This window comes from Diabrotica undecimpunctata, chromosome 4 (assembly GCF_040954645.1).
Source record: "Diabrotica undecimpunctata isolate CICGRU chromosome 4, icDiaUnde3, whole genome shotgun sequence".
NCBI classification, from domain to species: domain Eukaryota; kingdom Metazoa; phylum Arthropoda; class Insecta; order Coleoptera; family Chrysomelidae; genus Diabrotica; species Diabrotica undecimpunctata.
Genome location: NC_092806.1, coordinates 61792871 through 61810526, shown reverse-complemented (window position 1 = coordinate 61810526; position 17656 = coordinate 61792871). Strand labels below are relative to the sequence as shown.

Genomic DNA, 17656 nt, shown 5'->3' with positions numbered 1-17656 from the left:
CCAATCTTGGTTCTTCTCGTATGTCGTGAAAAAGAATTTTAATATAGTTTTCCCATTCTTTCAGTTTGTCTTCCGTTGATTCTAGCAGTTTGCCATCCGTGTTCAGCATGGTGTGAAAAGTCGTTCTCTTGGTAGTCGATGTAAACTCTTTTACCTTTTTATGTAAATTAAAAAAATCGTGCCTTTGTTGTAGTTCTTCTATTTCCACGCATTTTGTTTCCAGCCATTTCTCTTTTGCTTCGGTTATTTTTTTTCGAATTATTCTATTTAGTCTTTTGTATTCTCCGTCCTTGTCATTTTTTCCTTTGGATTCTCTTCGTTTGTTCATTAATTGTAAAATCTCTTCTGTCATCCATTCCTGTTTGTTATTTCTAGGTGTTACTTTTAGATGTTTTTCCGTTACATTGTGCATTTGTTCTTTAATAGTTTTCCACAGAACGTTTATGTCATCGTACTCGCTAATTCTATTGTGGTCGATATTTCCTAAATTTTTGTTTAATTCTTTATTTACTGTCTGATATATGGTGTCGTTTTTCAATAATTGGATGTCTAATAGTTGGTGTTGAGGTTTTTGCTTCTTTATTAGTTTCCATCTTGCGCGAACTTTTGCAACAACAGGATTATGATCGGAATTGATGTCAGTTCCAGGATATGTTTTTGCACTGATGATTGCATTGTGATATCTTTTGTTGGCCAATATGTAATCTATTTGGTTACGGATTACTCTGTTTTCATTGTGTTGTGGTGAAGTCCAAGTGTACAATCTGCGAGGGTGTAATTTAAACCATGTATTTGTCGCTACCATGTTGTGTTGTTGGCAGAATTCTGTCATTCTCTCTCCCCTGTCGTTCCTTGTTCCAAGTCCGAAGTCTCCAATCAATCCAGAAACTTTTCCTCTACCTAACTTAGCATTGAAGTCACCTAGGATAAATGTTAGGTCTCGTTTTTTGGTCATCTTTATAAGTTTTTCCACGTCAGCATACCACGCTTCTAGCTCTTCTATGGGTTTATCGGCCGTAGGGGCATAAGTTTGAATGATGTTAATATTTACTGGCTTTCCGGATAGTTGAATAAGAAGACATCGGTCCGAAAATGGCACAAAGTTTGTGACGGCATTGTTATATTTGTCTTCTAAAATTATTCCAACCCCGTTACGATGAACCGGATCATTATTACCCGAGTAATAGAAAGTTTTGTTCATGGTTTTAACTTTACCTGAACCTGGCCATCTAACTTCACTCAAACCCAATATCTGCAACCCTAAACGTTTCATTTCGTGGCATGCATTTGCTAGTTTTCCTGATTCGAACAGACTTCTAACGTTCCATGTTGCAATCTTAAAGTTTGTATTTAAAATATTTAGGCTATTCCTCCCGAGGATTCTTCGCACCCCTTGATCATCTAAGATCTGCCGGGGACTAGGGGCCATTTCTGTTTGTGCTTTCGTAATTGAACAAATTACGAAAAATATGTAAACATATGTAGTTTATATCTTTTATAGTTAGTTAGAGTTAGTTTACTACTATTGTCCAAGCAGGCGTGAAACAGCTTGTTTAAAATATAAATCTAGTACTAAATGGCGAATGGACATTGACTCCGAAGTCAATAATACTCAAACACACACACAATTTCCAAGTTTAAAAATGTTGAACGAACCTTTTGAAATTTAATTTTAATCTCGTCTTTTGTGGTAAGTTAAAAATAAAATTATCCTTAAGATTCTTGTGTAGGCAAGTTATATTTGTTTTCAAAGTAATTTTTAGTTTAGAGGAAAATTATTAGACCACACGTGTTTACATTTAGGAAAATGTGTATCAATCACTTCATGGCTCCGAAACCTTCGTCAGTAGCCTGGTTTATCACCAGATGGATTGTTAAATACCGCGCAAGATCGATAACAATATTGGCAAATAGTCATGGAAGCTTCTTCTTCTTCTTCTGGTTCCTATCCGTTTCGGATGTTGGAAATCATATTGGCAATCATGACCTTGATTCAGCCTCGAAACAGCTCCGTTGAGGTTTTCTTAAACCATGTTCTTAAATTCCGCAGCCATGATATTCTCCTTCTACCGGGTCCTCGCTTACCTTTGACTTTACCTTGCAATATAGACTGCAGCAGGGAGTAACGGTGCTGATTTCTCATAACGTGTCCCCGATATTGCAATTTTATGCGTTTGATCGTAAACACAATCTCTGGTTCCTTCTTCATTTTTTCTAGAACTTCCTTGTTCGTGATCCTTGCTGTCCATGATATTCTCAGCATTCTTCTATAAAGCCACATCTCAAATTCTTCAAGTTTTTTAATAGTGGTGTCTGTAAGCGTCCATGGCTGCGCCCCGTACAACAACACAGAGAAAACATAGCATCTCAAATGTCTCATTTTTGTATTTAGGGATATGTTGTGACTTTTGAAGATGGCGCTCATTTTGTTAAAGACCGTTCTTGCCTTTCCTATGCGGCACTTTATTTCCTGTACATTGCTCCACTGTTCGTTTATAATAGTTTCCAGGTAGCAATACTGTTTTACTCGCTCTATCTGCGTCCCATTAATGTAAAGATGAGCCCCATTTATATTCTCCTTGCTGATAATCATTTGTTTCGTTTTGTGGGTATTAATGTTTAGTCCGTACTGTTGACTGTACTCGTTTATTCTGTCCATTAGCCTCTGAAGTCCCTCTAAACTATCTGCTATCACCATGGTGTCGTCGGCATATCTAACATTGTTTACTCTTTCACCATTTAGAAGGATGTCTTCGTCTATTCCGTAAAGAGCCTCGTTAAAAATTTTCTCTGAGTACATATTAAATATCAACGGCGATAGGATACGTCCCTGTCTAACCCCGCGTAGTATTTTTATGTAATCTGTTTCTTCTCCGTATGCGGTCTGATTCCAGTATAGTTCTGAAATTATTCTGAGGTCTTTGTCATCCAGGTCTGCTTCTTTTAAAATGTTTATCATCTTTTGATGTTGAACTCTGTCAAATGCCTTTTCATAGTCGATCAAGCACGCGTATACGTCGCAGTTAACGTCCCTGCATCTTTAAATCAGTACCTGTACATGGAAGCTACCCAAGTCTAATTTGGGCACGGTACTCAAAGAAGAAGATATCATTCACTCCATATTTAAACGATAACTTTATTGTTATACAATAATTACCAAAATATTTTTGTCACAACACATTCTACAGATACAGATTTCTTTTTTCCCACAATATTTATTTCAAATTGTTTCTATTTGAGAAGCTCCTTTGTAAGTTAAACTCATACTCTGTAAACTTGTGAAGATTATACTAACGAGGCTTTATGTATCACCTCTTTTCTTCCGAATGCGTCCTCAAATAGTTTTCTACGCAGATGGGCAAAATCGCAAAGTCTCAGGCTAGTTTTGACAAACAGTACATTTGTACTCACCATAGAATTAGCGGCTCAAATATTTGGTACGAGTTGTTTATCATTTTGTAAACGAAAGTAAATAAAATATAAAAAAATAAAAATAATTTGGTCTTACACATGAAAATACATCAAAAATTTTATTTTTAATACCAAAATATACATCATAATAATATTTCGATTTTTTATTATTTTAAAATAGTTTTACTAAAGAACATTTACTTTTTGTGAGTAATGACACTATGAAAGGCTTTACAGACATAATCGACATTTTTGGTGTTAATACCTGAAATGGATATTCTTCCATTTTCCATCATATATATGTGATAGTCCTTTGTTAATTTTTTTACAGCGGGACCTTTTATACCGGTATACGAAAACATTCCTATTTGGTTGGTTATATGATCCCAATTCAAAGTTGATCCAGCTCTGGCCATTCCTTCTTTTAAAGTTTTTCTGGCCCAATGGATTCTGGAAGCCATCTGCTTGAGTTCTTTTAGCCACAATTTCTTTAATCTTTTATCTGATAAAATTTCCAACACTATTCTGGCGCCATTAATTGAAGGATTTGAGTATATAGACCTTGCTATTAGCTTTACTTGGGACTCCACTCTTTTTGCTTCATCTGGACACTTGCAGATGAAAGAAGCTAGACCAGCCCGTTCACCATACAAACCTGCAATTTATATTCAATATTTTAACAAATAGGACCAAAAAATTATTAAAAAATAAGTATGAATGGGAGTATAACTAGTTCAGTTACTTTACCTAAGACAAGAAGAAGACTTCAGAGCCAAGTTGTATAGTATATAACAAAAATGGAAGGTAGCAGCTATAATAAAGGTATCCTAGAAATGATCTACTCTTTAAGATGTATATATACAGATGTAACTTGGTAACAAAACGTTACCAACGATGAGGTACTTCGGCGCACGACTAAACAAAAATAATTACTAAGAATAATCAAAGAGGGAAAAACACAACACGTGGGTCATACGTTCTTCTTCTTCTTCTTCCTGCTTTATAAATAGGCAAAATGCCTATTTTACTTCGGTTTTTAGCCTCAATTGACGTTGTCTGACCATCTTTTCCTCGGTCATCCCAATGATCTTCTTCCATTTGGCAATTTGTCTCTTGCTATTCGTACTATTCTATTTTCTGTCATTCTTTCGATGTGTTGATTCCATTACACTTTTCTTCTTTTGGTCCACGCGTTTATTTCCTCTATACCACCATCTCGCTCGTATTTTCTCACTTCTTACTCTGTCTCTTAGAGTTTGGTTTGTTATTTTTCGTAAGACTTTCATTTCTGTTGTTTCCAGTAGTCTGTGTTTTCGCCGGAATCTGCTCTTGTTTCCGCTGTGTACGTCATTATCGGTCTTATTGTGGATTTATATATCCTGGTTTTCGTTTCCGTTGTGAGGTATTTGTTTCTCCAGATTGTGTTGTTGAAACATCCTACTGCTCTGTTTGCCATGTTCACTTGTTTCTGTACTTCTTCTTCCACTTTTCCGTAGCTTGACAGTTTTATTCCCAAGTATTCAGTTTCCATCACTTGTTCTATTATTTTGTTATTTACGACTAGTTTACATCTTCTCGGTTCCGCTGATATCACTATCGCTTTAGTTTTTTCTGTTGAGATCTCCATGTTGTATATGAGCGCCGTATCTTCGAATTCTTTAATTAATCTTTGTAGGTCATCTTCATTTTCGGCTGTTATTATGGCGTCGTCGACGTAGCATATTATCCTTATTTCCTTTTCTTCCATTCTATATTCTCTTCTTTTTTTAACTTTCTTTATGATTTCATCCATTATCAGATTAAATATTAATGGGCTCAGCGAATCTCCTTGTCTAATGCCAGTTTCATATTTGATAGGTTACGATAGTTTTCCTTTACATCTTATCATAGCTATGTTATCTTTATATATATTCTCAATGGTTTTTACTAAATCCAGTGATATTCCCTTTTCATATAATAAATGTATCGTGTCCCGAATTCTCACTCTATCGAACGCTTTCTTCAAATCTATCAGACACATATATGCTGGTTTGTTGTGTTCCAGCGACTTTTCATTTATTTGTCTTATTACTTGCAGAGATACTCGTTATTTTATTTTTGTCGCTGTTATTCTTGTTGTTAATTTGAGTGTTGTATTTAATAGATTTATTGCTCGATAATTATTGGGGTCTTTCTTATCTCTTTTTTTGAAGAACATCACCATGATCGCTCTCCTCCATTCATCTGGTATTCGGTTCGTGGTGATTATTTTATTAATAAGACGTTGCAGTTGTTGTACAAGATAATCACCTCCATATTTTAAGAGTTCACTTGGTATTTGATCTTCTCCTGGTGACTTTCTGTTTTTTAATTTGTTTATTCCTTCTTTCACATCGTTTTGGGAGATTTCGGTCTTTTCCTCAGTTATTATATTTGGCGATTCTGGTAAAGGTTCTTCGTTTTGTATTTTAAACATTTCTGTCAGGAAGGCCACCCATCTATCCTCTTGTATGTGTTCTATTTCAACTAGTTCTTTTATTTCGCTTCTTTGTTGTCTTATGAAGCGCCATACTTGTTTCTGTTGTCCATAGAAATCCATCTCTAGTCCTTTTCTGAATCTTTCCCAGTAGTCTGTTATTGTTTTTCTTACCATTTGATGAGTTTCAGTTCTTATTCTTTTATATTCTTCATATGATTCATTCGTTTTTTCTGACTTATATTTTAGGAAAGCTTTCTTTTTTTGGTGACATTTTTGTTTAACCTCTAGTGTAAACCATGGTGTTTTCGTTGACCACTTTTTGTTTATTATTTTCGTTCCAAGTGCTTCTCGGGCAGCATCCAGAATATTTTTCCCAGCTAGTCTCTACATTGCTTTCATTTTCGACATTCTCCATTTGTATTTTCTGTTTTAGCCCTTTTTGATATAATGATTTTATGGAGTCATCTCTTAAATTTTCTATTTTTATTATTTCCTCTGAATTGGTTTGTTTAAGCTTCTCTTTCCATCTTTCATTGAATCTAATTTTACTAAGTACCAAATAGTGATCGCTTTCCACATTGGGTGATGTCAAACTTCTCACATCCACTATCTGTTTATGGTGAATATTTCTGTTTGTGACCACATAATCTATCATTGATCTATGTCCTCTTGTATTTTCAAACGTGTATTTGTGTTGAATTTTATAACTCCGCCTGCATTGCCCACTAGGTGGGTCGAGTAGCTTGGTGGGTGAGGTTGTCGGTCCCAAGCCCGGATAAAGGAGGAGGGTTGTAGGGTTAGGTTAGCAGCCTGCCATATATAAAAAAAAAAAAAGCTCAAAGAACCGGTGACGAGCCTCGGGTCATATGTTGAGAGGTGAAAGATATGGCAAAAAAATCAATAGGAAGATGCAAGAACTCGCGGCTAAAAGACCTGAGGAGATGGTTGCCATTTGGACCGCCAACGAAAAGATTTGAAAGGAGACGGCGCAATAAGAAGAAGAGATGATTTCTAAAAAAATAATGAAAAATAAAAAATAATGATTTAGTGATATCGGACTAGTTCGGATGTTATAAAGAAAAAGAATAATGCAATCCAAGTATCTAGTAGATTTTTCAATTCATCGGTAACTTCAAGATTGATCTTGCCGTGCACTTATGCACTATTGTTATAATTACCTAATAATACATAAGTATAATATAATAATATATAGTATTCCACAAAAAAGCAACAAAACGGTTAAAGAAACTTATTTTGATAATTTTTCTTTAGGAACCAAATGGCTTCGTAATAATGACAAAATTTAATTTTTTACCGAACATTTAGAAGTCACCACCAGCGTTAATGGAATTATGGAAAACTTTAAAATATTTGTAATCCATCAACAGCTCCAGAATAGAATCTGATGTCTCGAGAAATTCTAAAATTTAAACACTTAGAAAACTATAAATAAGTTCAAGCATAAAAAATCAGACAAAAAAATCGTTATATGTATTTTATATTCTAACCTGTCATATCAAATCTTTACGAAAAGATCAAACTGTTTCGCAACTGTATATACTTCATCTAATTTATTTACCGTTGCACGTCATCCGCGTTATAGCCCGTGAGGTCACATGATACCAACACGAAATATTTAGGTGGTAGGTGTGTTCTTTTTTAGAAATACTTTGCCGAGTACACTGGCATTAGAGCCACTAGACATATTTTATTATATACGCGTAGAAATAATATTTAAAGATATATATTAATGTTAACTTAAAGAAATAATCAATAATTTGTTTCATTTAATTTGTATAAATGCATTATAAAGCGTTTTTATGAATGAACATTTGTTCGGAACACATGGTAACTGTAATCGAACGAAGGTGATATTTTGGCTTCAATTGGTAACACTTATTTGACAGTTGCGGTGTTGACTAATGTTAATAAGTAATGAAAAAAGTGTTGTTTTTGTTTAAGTATTCCATTTTACATCTTTAGACGATGCATACAAGCGGCTCAAATTGTTTTTAACACTTTTATTTTTTTTTATACTTTGGCAACTATGTCAACTTCGATCTCTGTCAATGATAATAACGTGCAACGGTAAGTAAATTAGATGGACTGTATAAACATTGTTAAAATATTAACAGACTTTTTTTTGGTTTTGATTCTCCCGTTTATTTAGCCAAGATTCCGCTTATCAAGGAAACAGACACTATTTAACAATCAGACGGCGGTTAATACATTGTTGCAAACGAAAGACTGTTCCTTCATACACTGTTGTTAACAAAGTGTAATTGATAAAATTTGGGTAATTATCGCTCACACGTAGCGTTGCAACAATTCGTTAACCTACCGCTTTTTCTGAGAGAAGGCCCGCTCCGCTATCATCAATACTTTTGTGTTTTCATTAATTGATTATTCGGATTTGGAAAATTGTTAATAAAGTATAATAAAACAGTGGAAAATATTTGAAAATCTATAACGCTTACCCATGTTTTTGGAAAAACTTTGACATATGGCCATACCAAGGCCAGCTTTAGCAAACTGACGTACTGGGTACGCATCCAACTCGGGATCTCCAGAACCAAAACCTTGGTATGCGAAATCAACAAAAATATAAAATTTCCTTTCTTTACAAATACATACAATTTCATCCCATTGCTTCGGCGTAGGATCGACTCCTGTGGGGTTGTGGGCTGTGGCGTGAAACAACACTATGGATTTACAGGGTATTTTGTTGAGATCATCTTTCATACCTTCAAAGTCCAAAGCCAATGTTTTATCATTGTAATACCTGGAAATATATATTATGTATAGTATTATTTATTGTACATAATAAATAATACTATACAAGTCACCCTTGATGAACAAAAATTATTCAAGTTTAGGATATATACATAGGTAACTTAATGATAAATTTTTAAAAGTAACAAAATAAAAGATATTATCAGGGATGCAAAATATGTGACGAAGCCTAAATAGAATAAGTTATGAGATGTAACTTAATAACCAAGAGAAGAGCATTGAATGCGTGTTACGTTTATTTTGGTAAATGGACGGATCGGTAAAATGACGATGGACAGATCGACGGCAGCACTCGTAACGGAGGATGTTTTGTCCAAAATTATAGAAATATCAACTGGATTTAGACTCACTACCAAAATAATTAGAGCTGCAGAAATAAAAGGTACAATTATAACATCGACGTCTCAACTGGTGTCGTATGCTAATGACATAGGATTGATTAGCTGAAATCCGTTTCAAAGAAGAATTTGTAAATTTGTGCAAGGAGATGTCCAAGAAAGGCATAGCCAGTAGCAAAAGTACAGTTAATACGACAAAGATATATATTGAAAATTATGTTTTGAAAAGGTATAACACATTAAGTACCTAGGGATTTCAATTAATAGAATGAATGATAGAAGTATAGATATTACCGAACGCATTCTAGCGGTCTGGAAACAAAAAATATTAAAAATTGAACAACAATTCTTCGTACAGGTCTCAAAATGATTTTTGAAAATTCCAGAACCATAGCGCCCACCTGTTCCTATAAACCAAGAATTATCCGAGAAGCCATAGAGATCGACATACTCCCGAATTGTCTCAATAAAAGAAATGACCCAGCTATTCAAATTTTCACTTATATATATATATATATATATATATATATATATATATATATATATATATATATAAATCTAGCGAATATGGTAGCCAACATGATATTCAACGATCGATAATGGTCATGGAACTTGAAGAATAAGAAGGGTGTATTTTAAAATTTTAAGTTTATATAGATAGGTAACTATTTTACATGTACCTGTAAGTTTTTGTAGACATTCCAGCATATTCAAGAATACGATGGTGATTGGGCCAGGTGGGTTCACATATATAAATTACCTTGTTATTTGGAAACCACTTACTCAAGAATCCACCTGCCACACATATTGCTCCTGACCCGGCAATAGTGTGACAGAAAACAGTTCGTCCACATTCTGAAAATTCGTTACCTTCTCCCATTGCAAAATCAAAGGCTTTTCTACAAAATGCCTGATTGCCTATCATGCCGGCATATTCTTTATTCATACTTTTGCACATTATTTTTAATTCTGCCTTGCGAACGCTTTGTAAAACATACGGGTTGCCTTCATCATCTCTACAAATATAAATAATTAGCACTACTTTAAAATAAAATAAAAAGACAAGTGTCAAATACAATATGAACACAGTCTCCCAAAGTATATAACTATAAAAAAGCACTTACACAGTGGTGTATACAAATTTAAATGTGACGACTGCCCAGAAACATCGGTCAAACTGGTAGAACTTTTATCAAATATGTAGCAGAACATAAAAGGGCTTTTAATAATTAAAAAACAGATTCTCTGTACACACTTCACCTCCTAGACCATAATCATTCTTTTAATGACGAATTTCAAATTCTTCACATTCAAAAAGACCTTAAGCTATCTTAATTAAACTCTATGGAAATTAACAGATAAAAAAACAGACATAATTCGGATTGACCAACTTGAGACAAACAGTTCTTCCCTCCTCAACCCATTTTGTTAAAGACTATAAAGTGTAAACGCACGTCAAAAATAGATCACTTGACAAAGGCACTCTACCGAAACAGCTGTAGTGATAAAAAATAAAAATTATAATAAATTTTGTGGAAGTTTTGAAAACAAAAGTTTTCAGTGTTTTATTTTTAGATAAAATGAATTAATTTCCTTCAAGTAACGGTCGAATCTATCACTTATATTACTATAAGGCCACCGCCAACTTCGATAATACGTGTTTGTCTTTCTAAATTAAACAAGAATGTCATCAAGGTTCTAAAAGGACAGAAGGAACTAGTATAGAGGTATGAGGGACTATATACAGGATTATATAGCTAAATAATCAGAAAATCGGAGCAAAATAAATGGAAAGTCACGTTATTGGAATATGTAAGTACCCAGTTATATTTGGACAAAGTATATCATTGTAAATGGGTATATTTTATAAAAAACCCTTAAAAGGGCTACATCAAAAACACGAACGTTTTCGGAACAACAGTTCCATCATCAGGTTAAAAATACAGGTTACCATGCCTGAGCCACCAAAATATTAGGGTAAAAACCCTTTAAAATATATAAAGTTACCAAAGATTGTACATAATGTTATTATTATTATTTGATGTTTAATATTTTAATTAAATATAACTTCAGGTAACATACATCCATGCTTTAAGTGAGTTCCAGCGTTCGGAGAGTAAACCTCTTCAAACGGACTTCCGTTGGTAACTCTGGAGATTTAAAAACTGCTTTAGTTAAAAAAACATTTTTATGTGTGTTAACTAAAACAATTACACACTATTATTAACTGTTGATAAATTTTATTGATCTTATGAGAATCCTAAAAAATTGTAAAGGTTAGAGCAAGCAATAGGCACTGGGATTAATGGACATCGTCCACTTATGATACCCATTCCAAGATTATGGAACTTTGCACCAGTTAATACAGGTATAAGGGATGAGTAGCATATGTTTTCAGAGTCGCTGGGTTGTCTCCCAGAAGTATTTGTCGCCTTTGATCGAATAAATCTCAGTCATAAAAGTTATAGTTGAGTATTTCAGGTTCTCTGCTAGAGTGTGCAGCTTAAGTGTCCATGAGACAGTTTCATTGTATACAGGTATATCTTGACTGGCGCATACTTTAGCCCTATTAGCACATGTCCGTCTAATATAAATTTTGCCATGTATTTGACCGGATATATTTTCGAGTTATGTTGCCTTCGGATACAGGTTTCTTCCGGTCGCAGCATATTGTACCTGATGCTTTTCTGGCTTAGGTTCATCATTATTTTCGTTGCCGTGTATTCTACGATGACCGGCACCCATACCAGTGTGACACTGTTATGTTCCACCAGTTTGTCGATTTCCTATCGGCATTCTCACACCGGCCTAGAGTCCACCTTATTGCGTAAAGGTTCTTAAGCCAGCATATTCCTCGTCTTTCCAAATTTCGCTGTTTACTAATTTTCCTTTCCATAATGGGTTGTAGTAATAACTATTTTTGCACTTTTACTACATGTCCTATGTACTCAAGTTTTCGTCTTTTGATAGTTAATATTATTTCCGCTTAATTTCATATCCTTCTTGTTACTTCCTCGTTTAAAAAACTTTGAATCCATGATATTCATTGGTGTTCTTCTGTAACACCAAGATTTAAAGACCAACTTATTTATATACATTCGCTTCCAAGATCCAATACAGAGTAGAGGACACATAACATCGAGGTTCTTTTATGTGAAGATTTAACGTTATATCTCAACAATATAGATACTTAATCAATCATGTACGGGCTATTTTAATACGTGTCTTCATTTCTTTGGTTTGGTCTACGTTTGATGTTATTCATGTTCCCAATATTTGTAGGTATCCACGCTCCCAATTACCATACCTTAAATAACCAGTTAGACGTTTGTATCTGCCAATTTAGTCATGGTCATGTACTTAGTTTTCTTCAAATTCATTTTCAGTCTCTATTCATGACAGTATATATTAAAGAGTTGTCATTTTTCATTATAATTGTATCATCTACAAAACGTAAGTTAGTCAAAATTTCTTTATTAAAAGATACTTAATGAATGTGAAAGCGCACCTTTAAATACTATAGACTATCACTATAGACATCGAAGAGTATTGGCAATTTGATTCCAATGTAGATAGACTAGACATAATTTTTACTCGACGTTTAATATTTTTACTTCTTAATATATCTACAAGCTTTTTACGTTGAACCTTAACAAATACTTCTTTAAATATATGGTCTACATAACATAAGTACATGTCCTGATTCATGTGCATGCCTTTCTATTCAAACTGAACAAAGCATGTCTTGTGGGCACACCATTTTTAAACCCAAATTGTGTGTGAGTAATTTCATATTTAAGAGTTTTAATAATTCTGCTGTGTATTATAGTCAAAAATGTTTTAACTGTGTGTCTCATTAAAGCTATGGTTTTGTCGTCTGAGTAGGTTATTGCACTTGACTTTTCAGGAATTGTTATCGAATAACTTCGATTGCAGCCATTGTTTGGGCATTGGAATAGTCTGATATATTATATTAAAGAGTTCAACCATTACATCAATAACATCTTTCTCAATGAGTTTTATTAATTCGATAGACAGATTATCTGATCCAGTAGCTTTGCCGTCTTTTGTGTTTTTTATGGCATAGATGAATTCTTCTAGTAGCACTGTTGATCCGATATGCTCTGTATGTTTACTCGTTCCGCTCTTACCGGAAGAAATAAAAATGCTAAAAATCTGGAACATTCATATACTGAAATATATGTTGTACAGTTTGATACCTTGACTTCTTGGAATTATACCTTGTACTATTATCTATGATGTACTCATAGCCGTAGTAGTGATTTTCATTGTGGTTATGTTAATTATTCACGACGCATATAGTATACGTCATGTTTTTATCTGGGGATATTCCAATGTGTATATATTTTCGTCATTTAATGGTATAGGTACAAACATTCCACTCATCCAGTCTTGCGGTATAAGCCCCTTGTTAAACTATATTTATATGTTATATGCATTGTTAAACAAATATAGTATTATTTATTAATTGTTTTTTATTAATATTTTTAAAATTTCAAAAAATATTGTTTTCGACAACTATTTTCTGGTAGTTGTTCAGCTGCATTTAGAATTTCCTGTTTACGTACAGTTAGTATTTTCTCTGAATACTATTACAGTATTTTGTCTTTGTCGCATAAATATTTATTAAATATATTCTTTGCATTTCTCTGTTTTATCTTTGATTGTTTCTGCTTTGAGTAATAATGTCGAATTACTGGATTTTATATTCCTGCTGCTGGTATGTTTTTTACGTCTTGTACTGTTTGTTATCTTCTTCCATTTATGGTCTAGATATTCCGTAGTGTAGTTTGCATTTATTTTCAGACCTCTTTGTATTTTTTTCTGGATTTTAAAGTTAGTATGCTTATTTATGAAATTTATTTATGTGACGTTGGCGATGTAATATCACACATAACTACATCAATCCAAAAAGCTGCTAATGCTGCTACTCCAGGACGCTCCTATAAAGAAAAACCAGGCTCATATCCGGACTATATAAACAATATGATGCGTGAAAAATGGAAACCGAGAAACAAAAATGGCAAAGTACTCGAGCCCCAATAGACAAAACAAATCTAAACAGATCTACATGACGACTAAGCAACTCAAAGAAGCACTAAACGAATACAAAGATGCTGGTATTAAATTTTTTACATTTTTTTGGAAAACCTTTCTGTAAGTGAAAATAAAGACTATTTACTATGGAGACGCAAGGAAACTCAAATCCTAACGACAATCTAAGACCACTAAGAAAAGACGATGGTGGCTTGGCTAGTGGTGATTGAGACAAGACATAAGATGTGCGGAACATCTTATGCTTGCATTCTAACCTCATCAGAAAGAAGCTCATCGCTCCCAATCAACCCAATTATGATGTTATCATACTAAAAAATTTACTTGAAGAGGTTAATAGGGCTAATACTATACATTTTCAAAGCTATTATAAAAATTGGTTATTTTGTGTCATGTAAAAAGTAGCCAAAATAATTATGCTGCCTAGCAAAGACCTAAATGAAGTCTCATCATACCGTCCCATCAGAACTTAATGTCTCATGGTAAATAACTTAATACCAAACTACCAATTTGGCTTTGAACAAGAACATGATACCATCGAGCAAATACATACCTTATTCCGTGGCCAAAATTCTACAGTCATATGTAACAGGTAGACCCTTCCTTATTAATCATAGCAAAGCTTGGACTCCCCTATATTCGATCTCGGCAGAAACCCTTCAAGGTAGTGTGCTTGGTTCAACCCTATATTTCCTGTACACAGCTAATATTCCTACCATAAATAATACTATGATTGCTGCGTATGCAGATGATGCCGTCATGTGAATCCAAGATCAACATCCAGAAATTTGCAAGACCATTTAAACTAATTAGAAAATTGGTTAAAACTAAGGTGTGTCAAAGTAAATTAAATTGACTCACGTTCACGTGAAAAAAAAAGAGAACTGCCCTCTGGTATCTGGAAACCGAAAAACCTGATAGGAACAATGTTAAATATCTGGGTGTCCACATAGATAATCGCCTAAATTGGAAAAAACAAGTACGGTCCAAAGGACTACAACTCAACATGCTTTACAAGAAAATCTACTGGTTTCCAAAACTAACTTCTTTTCTATAAGGCAATAATACGACCGGTATGGATGTACGGGATTCAACTTTGGGGAATTGCCAGGAATACATATATGCAAAGGCTACAAAGATTCCAATCTAAAGTTCTTGTTGATGTCTCCAATGCCCCATGGTATGTGCCAAACCATGTTATTCATTATGACCTGAAACTATTAAAGAAGCAACCGTCACTCAGTGTACAAACTACTTCAAGGGCTATCATCTCATTCAAATCCACTCACCGCGACCTCCTGACCCCACCACTACTTGGAAGACTAAAAAGGTTGGATCCAGTAAATCTATTCACAGCTAGGAAGTAGGTAGAAGTTACTCATTTGCATAAAAGTCAGAAATTTGGTAATGTAAAGTTAAACAACATTGCTGATAGCTTTCCTTCGTAACTAGTATATGATTGTGGTCTATAGCAATATCAGCTACCTTCAAGTTGTTAGATAGAAAATGTAATTATTGATGATAAGCGTTATTCTTATTAACAATATATGTGACATAACAAAGGTGTTGTAAATAGTCGTATTTAATCGAACTCCTGTATGTTTATTGATACTTTTTATATACTTATTTTCTTTATCTTTCTTGTTACCAATTTCTTACATTACTTATGAATTGCCTGCATTTAGTTAATCCTTAAGGAGAACCTTTTTCATTTACTTAGGCATTTACGAAATAATTCTCATAGCCTTTAAAAGCTTTAAAAGGTTATCATTGATTTTTTTATTCATTCATTTGTAATAGTCTGGTACCTACCTATTAAATCACAGACTTCGTGACGATAGACTGGTAAAACTGGTATGGGAAGAGATTCCCACAGGCAAAAGACCACTCGGACGTCCCAGAATGCGATGGAGAGATAACATCCAAGCAGATCTCCGGAAAATGAACATTCCATTTGACCCTAAGTTGATGGAAGACCGAACAAATTGGGAAAAGTTGTACAGTCAACCAAGACCCACCCAGGGTTGTAGCGCTACGTGATGATGATGATGGTACCTACCTGCTACCATTATGTGCTTTAGGAATTCACTAGTGTTTCGAAAAACCTACATAATATTTACTAACCTATATGCTCCTACACCTAAATTTACTTTTTGTTTCGAAGTGTCTTGCAAAAAGGAGTCGAGAAGTCCAAAAATTGGGTCCGGGTCAGCTAGAGGAAGTTTTGAAAACCAAGCAATATTTCGGTATTGTGATTTGAAATATAAATTTGGTACTAATAATTTTGTACTTCCAAAATTTTTCCAATTCGACATTTTACTTTAATTTATACTAAAAAAATTTTCAAGAAAAATTTGACGTGTGTTATGACATATACATGTTAGTTGATGCTTTTGACACAGCAAAATGTCAAATTAGCGATGGAACGTTAATAAAAGTTAAATACAGTCGACTCAAAAATAGCTTCCAAAAAAGTAATTTTATAGTGGGCTATCTTACTTTAGTTTTGTGAACTTTGTGAAAGAAGTTTCTTAATAATCGGTAACTTTTATATTCTGTATTTTATTTAACACATCGGCTGCCACCATAAGAATGTTAGGTAATTTCTCCAGGTGCCAAAGTGAAAAATGCTTGCAAAACAATATTTGTTCATACAAATGGTTAATAATACAAAGTAAGTTTACATTCTTAAAATTTTTTTGGGAAAAAATAGCAAGATCACGGGTGATCCTAATGGCACTGCAGTAACATATTACACAAGTATGTGCCACTATTATCACCGGTAATGGTGAACAATAATGCTTTTTAGTAAAATATGTCACACAGTAGTATATATGTGCAAATATTACAAAATGCAGAAACAAGTTTGGGTTTCTTTTGAGATTCTTTACTGCCTTTTGTTGGTACTGGTTCAATGTAACATCGGTTACAACGTTTTCTCTTCTTCCTATTATTTCTAGTTTTGGCGTCAACTTACTGTAACAAGGTGCTTTACAATAGTAATACGTTTAGGAATCGGACTGTAATTGACTAAACTAAAGATTACCATTTCCAGAAATGAGATTACTTTCTGTTTTGGTGTGTTGAAGGAATTATATATTAATAAACTATTGATGACAGCTGTATTCAATAAAACTTAAATTGCAGCTTTATGGTACCAGCGAACAGTTTTTCTCAGAGGTGAGAAATAGCTTGCGAGTTGATCTGAGATGTCAACGCCATCTTTTCCTTTGTTGTAGTCTATAATTGCTTCAGGTTTAATTATAGCTACACCATCTTTCTTATGTTTACCTGTCTCTTTCATGCCGATTCTATGTCTGGTCGTCAAGAAAAGGACATCACGTTTACCATTTGCCATTTGCCTATTATAATGCCATCACCATGTTCCTTTCGAATTATTTCTTTTTTTTTAATTTTGCGGAAAGTATATCTTCTGGAATATATTTTCTGTTTTACGTAGTGCCCCTAATAAGTGACTGTTAACATCTAATAATTGTTTTGCTAATGGCACAGACGTGTAGTAATTATCGTTTATTACAACTCTTTCTTTTTGTAGATAGTCTTTTGCTAAATCTAGTAC

The 17656-nt window shown here is 33.9% G+C and overlaps 1 protein-coding gene across 2 annotated transcripts; it reads right to left on the bottom strand.

Annotated features, from left to right (window-relative positions):
• Window positions 1–3517: 3517 nt before the first annotated feature.
• On the bottom strand, window positions 3518–16462 carry LOC140438251 (aspartate aminotransferase, mitochondrial-like). Of its 2 annotated transcripts, none has more exons than XM_072527946.1 (4): window positions 16201–16462; window positions 9681–10016; window positions 8347–8651; window positions 3518–4066 (listed from the first exon to the last, which is right to left on the bottom strand). In XM_072527946.1, the coding sequence occupies exons 1-4, from the start codon at window positions 16389–16391 to the stop codon at window positions 3609–3611; spliced, it is 1290 nt and encodes a 429-aa protein (XP_072384047.1). In that variant the 5' UTR covers window positions 16392–16462; the 3' UTR covers window positions 3518–3608. The 2 variants fall into 2 exon arrangements, with proteins under 2 accessions (XP_072384047.1, XP_072384048.1); XM_072527947.1 differs by lacking the exon at window positions 16201–16462 and adding an exon at window positions 15889–16031.
• Between the last annotated feature and the right edge of the window lie 1194 nt (window positions 16463–17656).